The sequence below is a fragment of the Microcaecilia unicolor genome, chromosome 9 (genome assembly GCF_901765095.1).
Source record: "Microcaecilia unicolor chromosome 9, aMicUni1.1, whole genome shotgun sequence".
Taxonomy (NCBI): domain Eukaryota; kingdom Metazoa; phylum Chordata; class Amphibia; order Gymnophiona; family Siphonopidae; genus Microcaecilia; species Microcaecilia unicolor.
The window spans coordinates 195,185,752-195,209,263 of record NC_044039.1 but is presented as its reverse complement, the minus strand read 5'-3'; the positions used below and the strand labels follow the sequence as shown (position 1 = coordinate 195,209,263).

Genomic DNA, 23,512 nt, shown 5'->3' with positions numbered 1-23,512 from the left:
CAAATTGGCTTTGGGGTCCTGGGTTTGGCTTCACCAAAGCTCCGTGTGGTACCCTGGGCCCTCCAAGAATGTGTGCTGTGAGATGCCAGTTAGTTGAGTATTTTGGCTGGTTACATGTCAGATAATGGAGCTTTTACTGTACTTCCGAACTACCGAAACGTGTAAGACATTCGAAATTAAAATGGTCAGATGCTTTAAAACAAAGAGAAAGCAAAACTTGTGTATTCACTCATTACCTGTCATAGACATCCCCAGAGGGCCTGGTTGAGCCATGAACCCTCACTTTGGAGTGAGGCTCATCCAGTCAGTGACAGAAGGACAAGCCAATGACAGGAGACCTGGAGGCAGTGGCAGCATCCGCACTGCCTAGTATCCACCCATGTTAACCTTAGATCCCACCAACGAATCAGTCCTAGCTCTAATAGTGGTACCTCTGTCAATAGAAATTCTGTTGCGTGTCTGTGTCAGATTTCTCATTGCTGGCCATACATCATCCCTTACCTCAGCCCTTTAATGATGCACTGTAATTAACCCCTAATTTATCTGTATATTGAAGAAGTATCATCTGCAGCCCATATTATATTGACCCAATGAAGGGTACTTAGATCTGAAAAGCCTATCACAAATGTATTCAGCTAATTTTGTAGAAAGGGATCACCTACAATTTGTTTTCAAACTTTATTTCTATTGATTTCACTGTTAGCTTAAGTTTTCCTAGAAAACTATGTAAATTTTACTATGTAAAATTCCTCGATTGTCTAGACCCAATACCCGGTGAACATCCAGCTGATCGAACCTGGACTAACTTCGACACACTCTTGGATGAGAACATCTCCCAAGCAATCAAAAGGTTCGCCAAGTCCCACTGCAAACTAGACATACGCCCCAACAATCTTATAAAATTTGCCCCTCAACAATTCATATCAGACCTCACGATGCATTTGAATTATATGTTACAAAATGGACTCTTCCCAAAGGATAAAGGAAATATTTTACTCACCCCTATACCTAAGGACTAAATACAAGTGACTTAACCAACTATCGCCCAGTAGCATCTATCCCTCTGGTAACCAAACTAATGGAAGGTATGGTTACCAAGCAACTCACCAACTACTTAAATAAATTCTCAGTTCTCCATGACTCTCAATCAGGATTTTGGTCTAACCACAGCACTGAAACAGTACTAATTAAGCTTCTAACTAAATTTAAACAAGCAATTGCAATTGGCAACAATATACTACTTCTACAATTCGACATGTCCAGTGCATTCGACATGGTAAACCATAAAATATTATTATACTTCCTAGAATACTTCGGAGTTGGAGGTAATGTTCTTAATTGGTTTAGAGGCTTCATAACCTCAAGAACATATCAAGTGAAATCTAATTCGAATACGTCAGCTTTATGGATACCTGAATGCGGAGTCCCCCAAGGATCCCCACTCTCACCGACCCTCTTCAACCTAATGATGACACCCCTGGTCAAATCATTATCCAAACAAGGCCTTAACCCATACATATACGCAGATGATGTCACAATTTACATCCCGTTCAAACAAGACTTAAAAGAAATCACTCATGACATCAACCACAGCTTCCAAATCATGCATTCATGGGCGGATGCATTTCAATTAAAACTTAATGCAGAAAAAACACAATGTCTTATACTTTCATCACAACATAATGCAAGTAAATATGTTAGACTTTTTGCCCACATTCTCCACGAATTAATATGTTACAAGAAATTCTACCCACTTCTCCAGCAATTAATATGTCGGAAGAAATGAGTTATTTTGGGGAAAATAGCTCGAGAGCAACTCGCTACTGTTTATAATTTAAGAGCAAGCGCTGTATTTATAAGTTTTAGGATATTAATTTCTCCACCAATCACCAAAGGTGATAATTGCAATAAATTAAATATATTAAGTATATATATATTCAGAACACAAAGAGACCATATTTTTAGCTTCAAAAAGATTGATTTAATATACAATTGCACACGAGAGGTAGATTTTTAAGAGGAATCTTTACAGGTAATCTGTGCTTAAAATAGAACAAAGTAGCAGGTAGATCAAAAGTTGTTACTCACAAGTCCTTGTTACACAGTATGAACAGCATTAGGTAAGCACATGTTTTAGGAGCAAGGCTTCAGCGGAGCGGACCCCAAAGAGAGCAGCAGTTTCCAAGAGAGGCAGGTTTCCAGAGGAGGCAGGTCCCAAGAGCGGCAGGTCCCAAGAGAGCGAGCTGGGCTGTTTCCAGGCCTTTTATAATGTTAGCAGAGAAGCATGGTGTGTGCATGTCTTGGATATTTTGCAAGGCATTATGGTTAATGTAGTCTCATGTCTGCACACGACCCCTGAGTTGGTCTCATGTCTTATGACATCACGAGACTTAGTCTGGATTTTGCTGGCAAATGTCTTTTGATGTCCTGTTCAGTCTCTGTGGCAGATACACATTACAAGTCATTCCTTTCTGCACATGTCTGGAAGCTGATGGGAGGGGCAGGTATACCTTTGACAAGCAAATGTCCTGTTTATGGTCCACCCTTTGAAGTCTTTTGTCTTCAATGGATTCTCCAGACTCTCTGCCTCCTTGCATCCTCTGGTTAGGTCCAATCTTTGTTGTGTTGATAAAGCAGTCTTAAGTCTTTTGTTTTGAGGAATGAGAAAAGGCAAGGTGAGGCCCCAAAGGGAGAGGGAAGGGGGCTTTTGGAATGAGACTATTTTCTCTGCTGCAGTGTTTTTAAAAGATACACAATTATATTGCTGTATATATATCCAGCAAATATGCTACATATTTCAGTAATAAACTGATACCGTTACAAATTCACCACTATAACCACACCAAACTTTTCCCTTCCCGTTTCAGACACCCTGAAAATTCTTGGTATTACCATTGATCGAAATCTCACACTTGAAAGCCATGTGAAGAATACAACAAGGAAGATGTTCCATTCAATGTGGAAACTCAAAAGAGTTAAACCTTTCTTCCCAAGGGGTATTTTTCGCAACCTGGTACAATCAATGGTGCCAACCTGAAGGCCCAGTGTTGCTTTTTCTTGTTTCTATTTATGCTTGCATACTGTTTTACCCTGTCTTTTGTTACCTCATATCTAATGTCAAACATTACAGATTTTCTTTCTAAATTTAGATTTAGCTCATGTCTTCTCATGGGTAGCACGTCAAGTTGCCCTCATGCTCAGTAGGTATTTCCCTGTCCCTAGAGAGTGTAGAATCCAGGTTTTTGCCTGAGGTAACAGAGGGTGAAATGATTTGCGGAAGGTCAAACAGCCCATCAGTGGGAGAAGCAGGATCTGAACATGGCCTTCTTGGGCAGGATTGGGCTTCTGTTCTCTGCCTGCAGTTCTAACCACTAGGCTTGTTCCTTAAAAGCTTGAGTACTTCTAGGTTGTGACACCAAGAAAAGAGATGGTATTACCTGCATTTTCAAGATCTCACATGCCTCTTTCTCAGATGTCCTCTAAAATTTGAACTCCATCCACATGAACAAACCCAATGATCTCTCTGAATTTGGGACTGGTATGTATACTTAGCAGTTCTATTTGCTTTTTTAGCTGTTTTCACAGTGAACAGGTTGTTTGATCTAGGCTAGGGCAAATACCTTTATCTGTTAATATTCCCCTGACCTGCCATGCCTGCATATCAGAGAACATGAATTTTACCAGAAATCTACTAATGAGGGCTCAAACGTTATAAGGCACAGGCAATCCACCTATCCTGAATCCCAGCATGTTTCCCTCCCTTGATCTCTGCAGTGCCACAGATTGGTTCAGGATAAGGTCTGCAAAAGTACAGGCAGGGTACCCAGTCTCCAAATCAAAGGGAAAATAATGTGGTCTTCAGGTTCAACCAGTTCAGTGCTTCCAAACCTTGTCAAGGCAACGTTTTGAAAAATCTCTATAGAGCATAGACATGGAAAAGGACTCTTAAGGCCAAAAGGAAAGCTAGATAAAAATACTGACCCCATAATTCTGTAATCTTACTGGCCAATATTCAGAGAGATTTAAATGGGCAGGAGCCTCTCCTGTCCGCTTAAATTGCATACCATCACCTAAGTGGTGATATTCAGGGGCAGTTAACTGGACACTGCCGCTGAATGTCCAAACAAGAAAAATGTGTGCAGGTCAGGGGTGGCACTGGGGGGGGGGGGGGGGGGGGGCATCATTAGGAAGAAGCTGGGGGATATAGGCAGGTAGTGCCAATATTAGGCAGGTAGTGCCAGTATTCAGTGCCGGTACCCATATAGCTAAGCGGCTGAATTTAGGACAGCTCAAAAGCGTGCAGTACTGTCAGTTGCCATGAGAGGTCAAAGCAGCCATTTCACACAGGCAGCCACAAGGGGCAGGAGTGAGGGTGCTTTGCTTCTGCCCCCCAACAACCCCACTAGGACCACCAGGGAGAGAGGTAGTCCCTGGGGGGGGGCATACCTAGACCTCTGGGGGGCCTCATTCTAGGAGGAGGGGAGGGGGTAGGAGAGAGGGGGCAGTTTTGGAGGCCCAAGTTTATTTTGGAATCCTGCTGTAAAGTTGAACTTTGGAACAAGTTACCTTAGCAGGCAGGCAATGTGCAGGGGGAGGGCAGACAATGAACGGGATGGGGGGTATTTATTTGTTGCATTTGTATCCCACATTTTCCCACCTTTTTGCAGGTACAAAATAGTTATGCAGGTCTATTCAGCTGGGGCCCACTGGCCTGGCACTGAATATCTGGGGCTAATGTAGCCAGCGATAGTAAGCGTTTAAAAAAAATGGTTACTGCCTCCAGTTAAGTATTGGGGGTGAGTGCCTAAATGTAAGCGCCATCTGTGTGCCAAGATTATAAAATACAAGCACTTTTGTGCGTGAATGTCACATTCATATGGGTTAGTGCTCAGTGCACACACAGTGGTTTTCTATAAGAGTGCAGGTCTCATAGCATGGAACTGGAAAAGGGCGTTCGCAGGGGGGAGGTGCATGAGCGGGGCATGGGTGTGCCAAACAAATTTGGCATTTTCTCACTAAAGTGCTGCATTACCTCCTGTGATAGACATGGCACAAGTGAGTGTGGTGTAATGCTGGTGCTTCAACCAGGGACATAGCCAGACATTGGCGGGAGGGGGGTCCAGAGCCCGAGGTGAGGGGGCACATTTTAGCCCCCCCCGCCGCCGCCACCACCAACTTTGACCCCCCCCCGCTGCCAACCCTCCTCCGCCGCCGCCATCGCCTACCTCTGCTAGCGAAGGACCCCAACCCCCACCAGCCGAGGTCCTCTTCTTCCGGCGCAAGGCTTCGTTCTGTTTCTGTGAGTCTGACGTCCTGCACGTATAACGTGCAGGGTGTCAGACTCACAGAAACAGAACGAAGCCTTGTGCCGGAAGAAGAGGACCTCGGCTGGTGGGGGTTGAGGTCCCCTGCCAGCAAAGGAAGGCAACAGCGATGGGTTGTTGGCGGGAGGGGGTGGGGTCGAAAAGGTTGTCTGCAGGGGGGTCCAGAGCCAAATCTACAGGGGCCCAGGCCCCCATGGCCCCACGTAGCTACGCCACTGGCTTCAACACTGTGACAAGGTGGTGGCCATGGCCAGAAGGATCCTAGGCTACATAGAGAAGAAAAGAAGTGTTGATGCCCCTGTACAAGTCACTGGTGAAGCCCCACTTGAAATATTGTGTAAGGCCGTATCTTGTTAAGGAAGTAAAAGGACTATAAGTAGTTCAGAGAAAAGCCATGAAAATGATATGGAGTTTGCGCCAAAAAACGAATGAGGAGAGACTTGATGACCTGAACATGTATAGCCTGGAGGAAAGGAGAGTATTGGTATGTTTTATTTTGATGTGTAACTCCCTCCCTCCCTCCCAGCTCCAAGGCCCCATTCCCTCCCCCCTCCCCTGCCAGCTCCAAGGCCCCCTCCCCTCTGCCAGCTCCAAGGCCCCCCTCCCCTCCCAGTTCCAAGGGCCCCCCTCTGTCCATCTCTCCCAGCTCCAAGGCCCCCCTCCTTCTGACCTTCCATGTCCAGCATCCTCCCTGCTTCCCTCCCAGCTCCAAGGCCCCTTCCCCTCCCCCTCTTCCCTCCCAGGTCCAAGGCCCCCTCCCCTCCCAGCTCCAAGGCCCCCCTCCTTCTGAGACCTCCCGTCCAGCATTTCTCCTGCCCTCCTCCCCAAGGTCGCCACCGCCCCTCCCCCCCGAGGTCGCTGCTACCGCTACCCCCCCGGGGTCGCTGCCGCCCCCCCTCCACCTGAGCCGGGCCCTCTGTTCTCCATTGAACTTACAGCGCCAAAACCGCAGCAGGCAGATCAGCTCCCATCGGCCTTCCTTCCCTGCCTGTGTCCCGTCCTCGTGTGACGCAACATCGGCGAGGGCGGGACACAGGCAGGGAAGGAAGGCTGATGGGAGCTGATCTGCCTGCTTCGGTTTTGGCGCTGTAAGTTCAATGGAGAAGAGAGGGCCCGGCCCGGGTGGAGGGGGTGCGGCGGTGACCTTGGGGGGAGGGGGTGCGGCAGTGACCCTGGGGGGGGGGAGAGCGGTAGCGGCGACCTCGGGGGAGGGAGCGGTAGCGACCTCGTCGGTTCCCTCCACAGCGCAGTTTCCCTCTCTGTTCTGTCATCACGTCTTGACGCAGGTGCGGGACAGAGAGGGAAGTCTCTACTGCGTATTTGCAAATGAGTCGGTCACTTGTCATTTATATGTTTGATTATTCTTTACTAGGTGTAGGTTATGTGTAGGAATCTGTAAGTCTGACTTGTTTTTTCTTATCTTATTCCGATTTGTGTCGGAAGATCGCCGGTGATCCCTTTCGAAAATAAGCCTGATAGCGAAAGGTTCGTCTGCATTATAGAGTGGAACAAGCGGAAAGTAAAGTTAAGCCTTGTGATGATCACAGCATGACTGCAGGCCTTGCTGCTTTTTGGGAAGAAATGTTCTCTGATGGTTGGACACAAAAAATAGCATGGCCAACCATATTCCAACCTATTTCTAGATAATCGTTAATTTTTATGTCTAATTTTGACTGTTTTGTGTCCAAAGAGTTTTACGATGTTTTTATGTTTGTTTTTATATTAATTTAATTGTGTATATTTTAATGTGAACCACCTCTTCAAATAGTCCAGGTGATAAATGTTCTAAATAAACATAAATAAACAATATTCTTCATGTATCATAGTGAGACCTGTGTCTTTGTCTATTGCTGAATGTCCAGAGTGCTATGAACACTTTCCCAATAAAAATTTTCAAACAAAAATATCTAGATTATGGTGCATGCCTTTTGCATATGAGACATTAGCAAATAAATCTCAACTTTAGCACACTGACAAGCTAAGCCATCTGATGGGAGCGTGCAACAGGCTGAAAACAAACTGGTCCTTCACCCACAGGATTATTTATTTATCATTTTCAATGAACTGGCAGGTTATCTACAGATTTCCTGGTGATTAAAATTCAGGGAGGTGCTGAGTACTGAGTGGACAGTCAATCTGTATATAAACGCTGAGAGAACAGGCAGGACAGAACATTGGTGGCTGTAACTGACCTGATCATTCATCAATTTTGGAAATTGGGGTAGCAGAGCAGAAAACATACGCATCATGAGTGACTTCATTGCTGGAGCCATTGGAGGTAAGGATATGAATCAGTTGCTTTTATTGTGAACAAAAGTTTTGAATTTCTGCCAAAAAATATTTGTTGGCAGGCCACACCACTGCCTAGAAAGAGACTTCATATGCAGGTTCAAAGCAAGTCTGTTTTCAATTTACAGAAAGTATCTTCACACGATGCTTAGTCTTAAATAGGTTAGGGTCAGGGTGGAACCATCTAATTTCATTGTTCAATGTGTTTATTTTAAAATATAGTTGTTAATTAGTGAAGAATCCAGTAATAACAACCAAAAAATACACGGTCACTTTTCTTAAATTAAAACACGAGGAAAAAGACCTCAAGACACCCAAATGCTACTACAACCGCGGCATCTTCTGTTGGGGTTATGTCATTCATCATTGGTCTAAAAAAACCTTGTGTTATTGAAATTTTTATTTATTTCTACTTTTATTACTTTATTATATCCACTTATATAAAAAATGTTTTTAAGGTTTTCGTGTTCTTTTTCACACATGAATTTCTATTGAAAAAATAACTTGAAAACCTTAAAATACTTTTTTTTATTTAAGTGGATATAATAAAGTAATAAAAGTAGAAATAAATAAAAATTTCAATAACACGAGGTTTTTTTAGACCAATGATGAATGACATAACCCCAGCAGAAGACGCTGAAGTTGTAGTAAGCGTTTGGGTGTCTTGAGGTCTTTTCTTCGTGTTTTAATTTAAGAAAAGCAACCATGTATTTTTTGGTTGTTATTACTGGATTCTTCACTAATTAACAATTGTTTGAGGATTTTTGGAGCCACATTTCATTTCATTTCTCAATAGCAGCCCTTGGAAAAGAAAAGTTGTCCACAATCATTTCAGCCGCTGCATGGTTTTCTTCCAACCATCTTCACCCATTTCAACTGGTTTGTACCTTGCAATTTCCAGAGGAAGTGCATCTGAATGAAAGATTTTGTAAACAAACGGTGACAAAAGAGATCATGCTCTAACCAGATGACAAATACAGATGGTTTCAAAGGCAACATGCACAAAGCGAAATTAGGAGTCCTTTTACTAAGGTGCGCTAAAATATGGCCTGTGGTAGTGTAGATGTGTTTTGGGCATGCGCAGAATTATTTTTCAGCGCACCTACAAAAAAATGCCTTTTAAAAATTTTTTGCTGAAAGTGGACGTGTGGCAAAATGAAAATTGCCGCATGTCCATTTTGGGTCTGAAACCTTACTGCCAGCCATTGGCCTAGTGGTAAAGACTCATGCGGCGGTAATGACCTACGCACGCCAAATGCCACTTGGCGCGCGTCCGTTCCACCCATCCGAAAATAACAAATATTTTTCAGACGCGCATATTGGACACGCGCCAAAAAGGAAATTACCACAAGAGCCATGCGGTAGCCGTGCAGTAACTCCATTTTGGCGCACGTTGGGCGTGCGTAGACACGCGGCTTAGTAAAAGGGCCCCTTAAAAATAAATTCTGCCATCCACAAAAGTGTATCAACTTCACCCAACAGAAATGAGCCAACCGCCCTGATGACGCAAAAGCCAATCCCCCTCCCACTAATCACGATCAAGACATCTAAATACCCAATTCTACCCTACAACACCCCAAACAACCTAATCCCTAACCACTTACATCCAACCAACCAACCAACCAAACAACCAACCAACCAACCAACCAAAAAACAAACAAACAAACAAACAAACAAACAAACAGGAATTTGTCCTTGATCACCTGCTCCCCTTCACATTCTCTGCCATTGAAGCAATCACTAGGATCACCTACTTCTCATCCTAAAGGTAACTCCCTTTCTAACTTCATCTCAAATATAACCCTTTATAATTTTAGCTGGTCAAACGTGGTGGACTTACAGCTGAGATGGTTAGCGCTGATTTTTTAGCACTGCTAAACTTGGTCATATTTTCATCTGCGGATTGTTGTGACTGAAAATGTGCTCCGGACGGCCATCGCCCAGCCCAGCTGAAAATCCACCCACAAGGCTTTTTTCCTTTTCATTCTGTATCTTGGGACAGAATCTCAGTAAATCAGGCCATGGATTACATAAAAATTTCAAAATAGGACCAAGAACGAAGAGCAAATATTAGTACCCAACTGTTTACATACAGTAACTAAATAATCTGACATGCAGACAGGCAGAGCCATGCCTAGTCTCACAAACCAAGGGAGCTGGACCTTGGAACTAGGATTCATGTCATAGATCAATGTCCTAACATGAGGTCAGGTAACTATCAACCCTTAGATGAAATACAGACATATCACAAAATCTATGCTGCATGGAAGCCTGTGCTGAACAGTGGGGGAGGGAGAGAAGGAAAAGGTTGACTGGACAGGGGAGAGGTGGATTTGGTATGTGAGATCAGAGGGAGAGAAGGAAAAGGCTGACAGGACAGGGGAGAGGTGGATTTGCTGTGTGAGATTAGAGGGAGAGAAGGAAAAGGTTGACTGGATAGGGGAGAGGTGGATTTGCTGTGTGAGATCAGAGGGAGAGAAGGAAAAGGCTGATAGGACAGGGGAGAGGTGGATTTGGTATGTGAGATCAGAGGGAGAGAAGGAAAAGGCTGACAGGACAGGGGAGAGGTGGATTTGCTGTGTGAGATTAGAGGGAGAGAAGGAAAAGGTTGACTGGATAGGGGAGAGGTGGATTTGGTATGTGAGATCAGAGGGAGAGAAGGAAAAGGCTGACTGGGCAGGGGAGAAGTGGATTTGGTGAGTGAGATTAGAGGGAACATGTACTAACCATCTTCCAAAGAGCAGGATTTGATTTGTAGAATTCCCTTGTTAATACACACATTTTAGCACCAGGGGTAGGCAAATACATGTGTATGCCCTATGCCCACTCTGCAACTCATTTTAAAAGCTATTTTTTGGTTTTCCTCAGAATCTGGTGCAGCTCCGGGGGGGGGGGGGGGGGGGGGGGGGGGGGGGTGGGAGTAGAAGAAAGCAATGTCAGATTCAGAGCAAACAAACAAACAAAAAAAAAACTTGTGCAAGGTCTGGAAGCTGTAATCTAGGAAACTTACATTAAAAAAATAATACTAAAGCATTCCAGTTCTTCAGGGCTCTTGTTTTTAATGGCAGTCAGAATCTGGTTTACCTTGATCTGTCAGCTTTACTTGGCCTCTGTTCAGCTTACACTCCCAAACAAGAAGTGGAAAGGACAGACGAAGCAAAAGCATTTAGCTACCTTGCCAGTTTCATTAGAGTATTGATCAATAGTAATCACGTATCATATGGAGCTCACGCAGTGCCATATAGTTAAGCATTTAAGAATTAACGACACTCACAAGAATTTTCACCCACTCTGTCACTTCCTGACATTGAATTTACTGCTTTTTATGGGTTTGATTGATGCTATTTTTAAGCACCTTCCTTGGGTTCAAACATCTCTCCTTGTGAAGAGATTTGTTTTGAGATTAATTGTTTTTTGTTTTGAGTCATTTATAGCCAGTGTGTTTTTTCTAGCAAAAAAAGTGCCGGTACTCAAATGCTAGGCCGCCCTTCAGGGGTGGGGATGATCACTGAGTGACCCATCCCACAATAGCCAGGCCCCCTGCAACCAGTCACAGAACCCTTGACAAGGCAGAATTGCTGTGTAGAGCCTGAGCTCTTTCATTAAAACTTGGGGCCCATGGGTCAATTATAGCAGACAATGGAAAAGGTGCCGGTACTCAGTACCCCCAAGTACCCCCTCAAAAAAAAAGCCCTGTTTATACCCCATAAATAATTTCCTGAGTTTCTTACCTCACCTAGAAAGGTAAGCTGCACAGAGCTGCCATTATAAGCCTAATCATCTTACTAGGCTATTTCAGTCTTTATCTGACATCATCTACTATGTTACTATGTCTGAGGTGTCCTATGATGTTTACAGAACAGATCTGCATTGAAAGAGGCACTGCTATGCTGTTGTTTTTTTTCTTTAATTGATCAAATAAGAATGTTTTTCTTTTGAGAAGCATTTTAACCGCAACTGTCTTTCTTGATATTTTGTGGCGTACAATATATGGTTGACAGAAGTGCTGCTCTTTGTTTTTCTGTAATGTGCCACTTTGGGTCTGTCTAGCCAATGAACATTGTGCACTATTGAAACAAATATTCAAAATAAAGAGTTTCTGCAATTTTCTCTTTCAGGTGCCTTTGGCATTATGGTTGGCTACCCCTTGGATACAGTCAAGGTATTTATTTTCATTCAGTCTTTTTTTGTATTCTGAGTTTCTTTCTGACCCTGCAGTTCTCTCTTCCCCTTTGGGCTTAAGGCTCAGTTGGAGCCAGGCTGGGATTTGGCACCGCTAATCTTCATAACCAGGAAAGTCCAGTGTATTTGTTACCACGGTCCTTGACTGAGGTCCATCCATGCACCACGGCTACTTCTGGAACCGTGCAATCTGGCCACTAGGTGTCACCACTGCATGACTGCTATGACGTTCTTTCTCAGTGCGCACTGCCTCCGCTGCACTTAGGGGTCCTTTTAATAAGGTGCGCTGAAAACGGTCTGTAGTAGTGTAGGCACGTGTTTTGGGCACGCACGGATCCATTTTTCAGCACACCTGCAAAAAAAAATCCCTTTTTAAAATTTTTGCCGAAATTGGGCGTGCGGCAAAATCAAAATTGGTGTGTGTCCATTTTGGGTCTGAGACCTTACCACCAGCCATAGATCCGAGCAGTAAATTCTCACGTGATAACCGGATGGTAATGACCTACATGTGTCAAATGCCACTTGGTGCTGTGTCCGATATGCACGTCCGAAAATTTTTCAGACGCGCGTATGGGACGTGTGCCAAAATGAAATTACCGCAAGAGCTATGCAGTAGTCGGATGGTAACTCCATTTTGGCGAGTGTTGGGCGCACACAGACGCTTATGTGGCTTAGTGAAAGGGCTTCTAACAACCTTGGCCAACCTGGAGAATAGAAAGTATGAGTCAAGAGTGAAACCTTAGTTCTGCCACACTGCCACTGAACCACCAGCCACGCTTGTATCATTTTTTTCTCATCCAGAGGCTTGTGTTTCAAGAACTGCAATTTTTTTTTGTTTTTTTACAGGTGCGAATTCAGACTCAGAAGAACTACAAAGGAATGTGGCACTGCATTTACACAACGTACAAAATGGAAAAAGTGCGTGGCTCAGTTTTTGTGATTTACTAAGACCTTTTTAGCTGCTTCTGTGCATTAAACTTACTAATAACATGTGTCTTCTCTGCTCCAGATGTCCGGATTCTTCAGAGGTCTCTCTATGTCTATGTCCACCGTCTCCATCTGCTCTTCTATCTCATTCGGCACGTACAAAAGCTGTTTGCATGCCCTGTGCAAACTAAGATACGGCAGCGCGGAGGTGAAGCCATCAAACCTGGACATTTTTCTATCTGGATATGCTGCTGGGGCTGTTCGGGTGAGCTAATAATGCATTTCTATAACCAATGATTAATCTGATGATTGGGCATGGATTGGAGAGACAAAGCTGAAATCAACGAAAGCACCTTATCACAAAACAAGAAATTAAATAGTGAATATTAAATACGCTTTAAAGTGAGAATGGTGCTCAGAAAATAGTGTCCGTGATACCTTGTGACCATAAAATCAGCTGGCAATCGCTAAATTCAATCATTGCACCATATGACCCTGCCTGACAAGATACTCTTCTTCAAAACGCAAGAAAGGAAAAGAAAACGACTTGGCTTAATTCAATTCAATTGAACAATCTACAATGTGGACGTCTTTTCAGTGTAACAATCTCTTCAGGTAGGGAGGACAATTTATTCGAATATTCCACAAATCATAAATTCTATTATCTAGTTCTTGTATACCAACCATAATCCTGATTTGTGATTCACAGCGGCTCACAAGACGAAAATCTCTGAGCATGAAGAGAAGAATTTGCATAGGGGCCCTTTACAGAGTGGCGGTAAGCCCAACGCAGGTTTACCCTCGCTCCTCAGGGACTACCGCCGGCCCAATGTAGCCACTGTCGGTAGTCTCACCCCTCCATGGAAAAAGAAACCCCCAGAAATGACTTGCACAGTGATAACCTGGCGGTAACTGGGCATTGCCACACGCTGCCTGGTTACCGCCGGGTTAGCGCAGGAGCCCTTATCGCCATCTCAGTGGGTGGGCAGTAAGGGCTCCCTGCCGCGTAGCCATGTGGTAAGAGTTATCTCACTGCGTAGCCATTTCTTTTGGGCTTTTACCAACTGTGGAAAAATAGCCCTAGCGCATGGGAAAAATGGCCCCCACCATTAGCGCAGGGCCCTTTTTCCCGCAGCTTGTTAAAGGGACCCTGTAGTGAAGTAAAAAAAAAAAACAAGCACTTAATAAAAAACTTTTTAAACCTGTCCCTCAAATAGCACTTAATCATCTTCCTAAAGAATATATTGGTTGGTTGTAACTTCAAGATGATAAGCAATGTTTTCCATTGTAGCGCCCCTGAAGTGAGAATGATTTTTCTAAAACAGACTTTAATCCAGAAGCATAGCTATGGGTTGTCAGGAGAGCAGCCGCTCCCCCAAATGGACTTCTGCCGGCACCTATTTTTGACGCAATCTGTCGCATTTAAAATACATGCCGGCACTGGTCTGTCAGCAGTCCTCTTCCATTCCAACCACGTCTTCGACCTGGCTATGCTTCTGCTTAATCTAACAGTTTTTGTAGAAGGGATAACCTAATGCTAGAGCTCGGAGATAAAATTTCCTCTTTGAAATTGGAATCTCCAGCAATTCTACTAAACCTTTTGCATTATACCCAACAAGAGCCTTATAAATCATACATATAACACTTTAAAACTAATACGTTTTTCAACAGGCAACCAGTGTAATTCCCTCAATGCAGATGCAACACTGTCAAATCTTCCCAGCCCGAAGATCAGTCTGGCTGCTGTGTTTTGCAACAATTGTGAACGATCTTTCAATTTACAGTTAATCTGAGAGTATAAATCAATAACGTTCTTCTAAATCTTCATCTGCAAAATGATTTTGTGGATTTCTGTTGAAATCATTTTGGACAGCAAGATTTAGAAGAACTTTATTGATTTATGATTTGTGGGATATTTGAATAAACTGTCCTGGCAGCTGTAGCACCCCCCTAACTGGAGAGAAGAGATTATTACACCGAAAAGACGGCCACATTGTGGATTCTTCAATTGAATTGAATTAAACTAAATTGCTTTCTTTTTTTGCATTTTGAAGAAGAGTCTCTTGTCAGCAGGGTTATAAGGTGCAATGACTGAATTTAGTGATTGCCAGGTGATTTTATGGCCACAAGATATCACAGACACTATTTTCCGACCACCATTCTCACTTTAAAGCATATTGAATGCTGAATATTTAATTTCTTGTTTTGTGATAATCAAGGTGGTTTTGTTGATTTTAAGTTATATTTTTTGAACCACGATTTTTTTATTGTAGTCCCTGCTTTTTATATATTTTGTTGTTTTTGAAAAATAGCAAAAGCAAAAGGAACTGTGCACTGATCCCATGTACTAAAAATCCACACAGAAAAAAAAAATAATGTAAATCAAAACCGAGGGCTTCTTTTACGAAGCTACACTACCGATTCTCAGTACGGCAAATGAGAAGACGCCCATTCAATTCCTAGGGGGCTTTCTCTCATTTGTCGTGTGGGAATCGCTAGCGCAGCTTTGCAAAAGAAGCCTGAGAGACTTCTTCCTCAGGGGTCAAAGTTCAAGACTGAGCCAACATCCTGCAGTGCTTTATGTACAAATCCCTTTTTACACTGATTTATTTCCTGTGCTCTGAAAACTAAAGCTTGGTGGTGCAAAGGATGTGCAAGAAATCAGACTTGCAGGCTTGTTGCTCTTTTCTCCTTCAGTGGAGCATAAATTTAGCTGATGGCTCCTTTAGGTCATGTCTTATGTTACAGACCTGTCTGACAGCGATGATCTCTATGATAAATTTTATTTTCAACAGAATAGATATTAGAGTATAAGGCTGGCTTATGATGTCTTTTCAAAACTGGAACCAGTAATGTATTTTATGTTCAAATACTGGTAGCTGGACAGACATATTAGGAAACAATTTATCATTGTAACAGTGGCGTAGCCATGGGTGGGCCCAGGCCCACCCAGTAGTTGCACACCTATGATGTGGCTGGCAGGAATTCCCAAGCCCCACCAGCTGAAAACTCCCAACAACTGTCCCTCCTGCATACCTTGTAAATAGATCTTCACCTGCAGCAAGCAGTGACTGATATATACTGCTCGCACCAACCCCACAGCCTTCCCTCTGACATATTCCTGGGTATGCGGAAACAGGAAGTTGCATCAGTGGCGATCCTAGCCTGGATGACACCCGGGGCGGATCACCGATGCGCCCCCCCAGGTGCAGTGCGCCCCCCTGCGAAATGACACCTCCCCCCGTCGAAATGACACCCCCCCGGGTGCACTCCGCTGGGGGGGGGGGGGGTGCCGCGGCACGCGCCTGTCGGCTCCGAGTTCGCTAACTTCGCTCATTCGCTGCAGCTCCCTCTGCCCCAGAACAGGAAGTAACCTGTTCCAGGGCAGAGGGAGCTGCAGCGAACGAGCAAAGTTAGTGAACTTGGAGCTGACAGGCGCGCGCTGCGGCACCCCCCAGCGGCATGCAGCCGGGGTGGACCACCCCCCCTTGGTATGCCACTGATCAGTGGGAAGGCTGTGGGGCCAACATGAGCGGTGTGTATTAGTTGCTGCTCGCTGCCAGTGAAAATCTGCTATTTAAAAGGTATGCGGGAGAGGGGGGATGTTCGAGAGACCATTTGGCATGCAGGTGATCGAAGAAGAGACGAAATCACCTGTGGGACGGGGCGGGGTTCTTCTGCCCACCCATCTTGGACCCAGGCCCACCCAAAATTGGGTGTCTGGCTACGCCCCTGCATTGTAAGTTTAACCTTTTTATGTTAATAACAGAGAGCCAGACACTGATTGCCCTTTAGCCTTCACATTGCAGAGGTGCAAAAGTATTCTTGAACTGATTTCATCTTTTATTTTTAAATCAAGGGTCCATTTTACTAAAGGGCGTAAAGCCTTAATGTGCTTAGCGCGTGAGAAAAGGAGTACCATAAAACACGTTAAAGCGCTTTGCAGTATTTCGCCTGTTAGCACGTGCTATACTGTGCGTTAGCTTTAAAAAATATATTTTATGCAGGTTGTGTGATGGGCTCAGATTTCAGCACAACTTAGTACAAGAGTCCCTAAATAAAGCTTTCTTTCATATGATTTGGTATGCTGATGGCTAAAGGAGGCAAAGTGATTGGTTGATGCTATGTGATGTCATACCTGTGTTACCCTGGGGCAGGAAAAGTGATTGTGTATAATGAGAATCAAAGTAAAAATGGGGGGAAAAAGATCCCTGTTGAAATACAATTGAACAGACAGGCAAAATTTAATTTAAGCATTTACAGGACTTCCTGAACACTTTGGTTGTTCATCCCTGGCGCAGTGCCATCTGATGCACCCACATGATCTATTTTATCATGTCATGCTTTCTTATATCTCAAAGAAATATTTAAGAAAATCACCATTTGGTTTCAAGGAAGAGTTCTAACATATCCTATATAATAAAAACCAACCTCAACGTTCTGAAGCTGACTCCCTGGCTTCAGTGAAGGGTTTGAAGCTTCTGAAGCTCAGGCTCCATCTCTGTAAGCTCCGCCCTCGAGTACTTCCAGGTTTGTCACAAGCAGAAGAGACCAACCACATGAGGTTTCTCGGTTTCAGAATGTTGGAGGTGCATTCTATTAAATAGGATTGGTCAGTTCCTTGAAGCACAGCCAGAGCTCAGCGTCCTGCCTGCACAGTAACGCTCAGACACCAGAGAGAGAGAGAGAGAGAGAGAGGGGGGGGGGGGGGGCCTGACACCAGAGAGGGGAGGGGGGGAGGTATCTCTGTCACACACACACTCTCTCTCACAGTCAATGTCTTTCTCTCTCTCACTCTCACACACTGTATCACATTCACTCTCTATGTGTCACACAGTCACTCACACACTCTCTTGGTCTCATACACTCAGTCTCACAGACAGTCTGTGTCTCACACACGCTCTCTCGCACACATTGTATCTGTGTGAAACACACTCTCTCTCTCACACACTGTCTCACATACGCACTTGCACACACTCTCATTCTCACACACACACTCTCACAGACACACTTGCACCCAGACTCTCTCTCTCTCTCTCTCACACACACACACACACACTTGCACCCAGACTCACTCTCTCTCACACACACACACTCACACACTCTCTCAAACATACACACTCCGAGGAAAACCTTGCTTGCGCCCGTTTCATTTGTGTCAGAAATGGGCCTTTTTTACTAGTCTGAAATATTTTGCAGCTGTTCTAAATTCTACTGCACAGGATGTAAAATTCTATTAGAAAAGCCATAAGAAGCAAACAGTTCACGACTTCTCTGTTCCAGCCTTATGCAACTGTGTATGTTCATTTTATACCATATTTTTGAAATTAAACAACAAAGTGGTTTACAAATGATTGAGCCTGCAAATAGGTGGGAAAATGTGGGATACAAATGCAACAAATAAATTTTAATGGAATGAGGAAGGAACCGAGAATGTCACTGGATTATTGAAAAGCAGAGGGATAGGGAGTTAAGAATGGTTAGACTACAGCCAACATTTCATTCCCGCACAGTTCAGGATTCAGCCCTTTTATTCTGTTCCGCCTCATTTCATTTTAAGGAATATCCCATTGGTCAGAATCAGAAAGAACTAGGAATAAAGAAAATGTGGAGGAATGTGGTGAATGCTCCATTTCAGCTTTCCTTCTGCTATATATTTGCAGGTCTTGGTAACGTCACCTACAGACATGGCCAAAGTCAGACTACAGACTCAGATGCAATCATACTCTGCCGTCGCCTCTTCTTGTCTCCTCTCCAAGCCGAAGTATCAGGGCCCTGTCCATTGCCTGAGGATGGTGGTACAGGAGGAAGGCTTTCTGGGGCTGTACAGAGGCTGCTTGGCATTAATGTTCAGAGATTGCCTCTCCTTTGCAACATACTTTCTCTCGTATGCGGTTTTACGGGAATGGCTTGCCCCAGCTGGCCAGAGCAAACCAGGTATATGCATGTGGGGTATTAGAAACAGTTACCTGGGTTTTACCCATGGTTGAATAACATTAGCAGGCAGTGAATTCTATTGCTGATGGAGCTTCTTATCAGGAAGGACTCAATGTACTGAAAATGGGATGTGTACAACAATGTGTACACAGATCTGTGGATTTTCTGGAGAATTTTGACTTGGAAAATTTTCCAGAATTTTCCTATGCCATTAAGAAAAAGTCTCCTATTATATATTTTTATATATATACAACAAAATGAAAAAAATTGAGGAAGAAGAAAAAAAAAATAAAGTATTTTTTTGTGTTTAAAAATATATGGAAAGAAATTGAACAGTTTATGGATCAATGAAGATTACATATTCACCCTATACACGTTTGGCTAAGGGTTGAATTATGCATTTCTGACAGATCCAACAATATTTAAGATATTTTTGAAAAGCTATTTATATATATATAAAAAAGGAGTTAGGCTTGAAGATGTTATGATATTGTGCCGCCTCCTCCTCACTTTGAAAATTGCATAAAATTTCCATAAACATTATTTTCCGTAAAAATGCCCCATGTAAATGTTCCTGATGATCTAAATAGATTTTCGAGGCATTTCTAGCATCTTCCCTTACAGTTAATACAGAGGAAATGTCTTTACCTTATGTTAACTGCAGATAACAATTGCTGTAGTTAGCTGGCCCTATTCAATTAAGTGTGACTTGTGCCTGGTTATCTGCCCTGTTAAGTAACTCCTTCCACAGTCCCTGCCCATTCATCCATTTTCCATCCATTCCCCATTCCAGCGCATGAGAACTGTCATTGGAGCCGACTCTATGGGTGCTTGAGCACCCCCCAATATTGAGAATATTCCTTGTATGTGTCCAAGGAGGAGTTATTTTCATTGGGCTTGGCACCCCCAATAATTTTGAAAAGTTGGCTCCTATGATAACTGTCAAGCTGCCATGCTGTTAGCGTCTGCTAATTTCTGCATTAACAGCTTAGTGCAGTTTTAGTAAATAAGCATCTCAGTTTGATACACTACCCAGTCTTTTCTTTGGAGTCTCTTTCCTTTTTCTCTTTCTGGTGTTTCTGACACTTTCAGCAATTAAGAATTCACTAGATTTAATGATTTGCAGGTAAAATCGGTAGCCCTTTATCAACAGGGCCCCCGTCTCTTCTCATTTTTACCCCATCTGTTAGCAGCTCCCTTCTGCACGCAAAATGTCATTACTCTCTTCTCTCCAAGTCTGTCTTAAATTTTTTTTAATCTCCCATTTTCCACCTTCACTGTCTGTCCCCAGCCCAATAATGTCTTTTTTTTTCATCTCTCCAAACCATTATTGTTTCAGTCTCCTTCCAAAAACTATCTTTTCTGATCAATCTAGCCTGCTTTTCCTTCCCCAGTATCAAAGGTTCAATCTATCTCACAGTCCCTTTCCTTCTCTCTGGAACCTGGTATTTCTCCTTCCTCTCTAAAATTGTCTCTCATTTTTGTTCAACCTATAGCTTCTCACTCCACCTCCTTCCCATCTTCTGTCTGACCCATTTCTTTTCCCTTTTTCACTTGACCTGTCTCTCCACTCTTGCTTCATCTCCCAGCAGGTTTATAGGATGCGAGTGTGATGATCATGATTGCTGTGTGTATCAAACTCTTAGGGGGAAGGGGGTGAAGGCTGCAGACTAGGTGCCTGAAAGTTAATTTTGGGAGGGGGGGGGGGGGGGGGGGTTCAGGGTCATAGATTTTGTAATCCAGGCCTAGGTGAAATTTTCCAATCCCAGATGCTAATCTCACTCCCAATAAAACAGGCGCTGGTCCGGGCACACAAAGTAGGGTGTAGGCCGGGGCCGCAACCATCCCCACCATTTCAGAAACTCCTCCACTCAAAAAGAAAGAAGAACTTCACACTCACACGGGGTTAGAATTCATCGAAAAACTTTATTGAACTGGGAGAAGGGTAAATGGCAACTTAGTGAAAGTTCAAACAAGTCCAAAAAATAGGTACTATTTGCAGTTCAAAACAAAAATTTAATACAAGTGTCTATATTTACAATCCTAGTTAAAGTTATTGCTCTGCTGAGAAAAAGAACAAATCACCAAAATCCTTATTCAATTGAGCTATGTTGATAGTAAGTCTATCCCACCCTGGACCAGGTGGTTTGCCATTACAGGTGAATACCGAGCCCCTCACACTCTTCTCTCTCTTAGGCTCGCTTCAGACCGACTCCTTATTTAGTCCCACAGCGTCAACATTTCGTCTGTTACCAAGAGTGAGACTCTCCTTGTTCTCACTTTCGCTACTCCTGGGTAACTGAAGCTGATAAGGGGGGTCAGGAAATCTCATCACCAGTTCAGAGGGGTGGGCTGTACAACCAAAGCAGTTTACATATATGAAAGTACTTTTAAGATGAAGGTTTGCCTAGGCCGCCCAACATCCTTGCACTGACTCTGCATTACTCCCTGCCCTCCTCCCCAATATAGCCTTCTTCTATTTGCCATGCTATACCCCTGTCTCTTTTCCTTATCCCCTTTCCCCATTGGAATCTGGCCTGCCTTTCCTCAAGTCCTCTCTTCTGTCCCAGTAATCTCTATTCCCTTTCCTTACTGCCACATTCCCTGTCACCTCTCTCCTTCCTCTGTTTATTTAGTCTGTTTTCCTTTCCACTACACCTCTTCACTGCTTTTGGCCATTGCATTATCCCTCCTGTTTTTAGTAACTTTGAGCTGTGTGACCCATCACCTCGAATGTTAACAAGAAACGATCCAATCAAATAAGTGGAGTCATCAATGATCTTGGAAACAATCGATAAATCCAATATCTACTATCTTATATGAGAGTGAAAATCAATCATCGCTGCCAAACCTAGAGATTCTAATAAGGTCTTAAAAGCCCTCACTGAAGGTATTCGCTGACAATCCCAGTTATAGGTCAAATCTACCCAAATTACAAGATCTAGTTGGTACAGACATGATTTTTCCGGGTTGTATGGGGCACTATAAATGACTACTTTGGAAGGCCAATGGTAGCTCAAATTTTACACATCTACGTTCTGGATATATTTATCCCAAAGAAGAAATTAACACCTAAAAGACATCTAAAGCCCTTGGGAGCAGGCCTGGGAGGATGCATTTATATGGAACTGAGAAAATATTAGGAGCAAAATAATTCATTTGAAGGAGGCTTGACAAATATCCAGTGTACCTGAATGTAACTCACTTTGAGCTACTACTGAAAACAGTGTGAGCAAATACAAATACATTCTCTGTATGATGTATTTTCTGCACTTTGCTATTGGCATAGCTTAAAGCAGTAAAAATGATCCTTGAGGGCTACCAACCAGCTAAGGTTTTTACAGATAACCCTAACGGATGTGCATATGCAGCTTCAAGCATATGAAAGTCTATCTCATGCATATTTATTAGGGCTATGCAAAACACCTGACTGCTTAGTCACCCTCAAGAACTGATGTATCCACTGATCTTGAAACAATGAAGTGACCCCACTATCTCTGATTTCTCCTGCAGAAACACTGGGTGTACTTCTTTCTGGGGGATTTGCTGGAATGTTGGCTTGGACTGTTGCTACTCCCATGGATGTCATTAAATCCAGACTGCAAGTCAATGGAGCATCAATACCCAAGTACAGAGGAGTCATCCACTGTATCACAACAAGCGTGAGACAAGAGGGGGTCAAGGTTCTTTTTAAAGGACTTGGACTGAACTGCCTTCGTGCTTTTCCTGTGAACATGGTGGTGTTTCTCACCTATGAATCCATCCTAACTCTCACAAAACAGCTTTCAATATGAAAGTACGTTACAGAAGCTCTACTGTTAGAGGGTCACTGCCTCTAAGAATGTGAAAGGTACGGGAACGATCCCTCATAAGGTGTTGCATGTGGACTGGGTGGAAGCTAGAGAGAACTCATTTTCAGGCCAGAGCACAGGAAGGATTCTTGACTAGAGGCATCAGAAATGAGTGAGCAGGAAAGGGCTGAAGCCCAGGTAGAGAGGGCCCTGGAAAGCAAACTATGAGGAAGAGGAAGACGTGATGTACCCAGGATGCTGGGTTGTTTCAATTACTTTTAACTGTGGGACCTGATGCTGGACCTGAAGACTGAGTGGAATCTTGTTCAGGTTCTCAGGGCCCTGGAGCTCTTTACTTTTATAGCTGCTGCCCGAGTCAAAGACATTTGAGATCACATTGTGGGCACAGGAAATGAGAGAACTGCAAACCCCACATTCCTTACCTTGCAGTTTAGTATGGGACACACCATTTACTTGTTTATGAGTGATTATGTTGATGGTGTACTGGTTATACCAGCTTTTGCATACAAGCAACAGAGTGGTTTACAATTTTTATACAAAAGGTAGCAGAGTAGACAGAGAGAACGCCAATGTGTGACAGGACAGAAAAAAAAAAAGAGTATCAACTGTGTTTGGATGCATTCAATAAATACATTAGACTAGACTTTACAATGAACTAGACACAACCGGACTCTATACACAAGACTGACAACCTTGGCTGTCACTAATGAAAGTTACGCAATACGCACTACCTCTTTATTTCTCATGATGGAAATGAACTTTCTATTATCTAACTTATTTTATAATTCACTCTATCATTCAGGAACTTCAATGCGCCTTAATGCAATACCACTTGTAATTCTTTATCCGGAAATAGCGATCGCCACTACGGCATAATGTAAGCCACATTGAGCCTGCAAATTGGTGGGAAAATGTGGGATACAAATGCAACAAATAAATTAGTGGAAACCTTCACAACATTATCCAATTCAGGTGATTACATGCTAAAACTGTTAATCATCACAGATCCTAGTTAAAATGTAAGTGCAGCAGCACTGTTTG

The 23,512-nt window shown here is 43.4% G+C and overlaps 1 protein-coding gene across 1 annotated transcript; it reads left to right on the top strand.

Annotated features, from left to right (window-relative positions):
• The first annotated feature begins 7,511 nt into the window (after positions 1-7,511).
• On the top strand, positions 7,512-23,251 carry SLC25A47 (solute carrier family 25 member 47). Its single transcript, XM_030215119.1, has 6 exons — positions 7,512-7,602; positions 11,732-11,775; positions 12,642-12,713; positions 12,805-12,987; positions 18,386-18,659; positions 22,173-23,251. Exons 1-6 carry the CDS (start codon positions 7,572-7,574, stop codon positions 22,451-22,453), a joined length of 885 nt encoding a protein of 294 aa, XP_030070979.1. The 5' UTR covers positions 7,512-7,571; the 3' UTR covers positions 22,454-23,251.
• Positions 23,252-23,512: the final 261 nt, after the last annotated feature.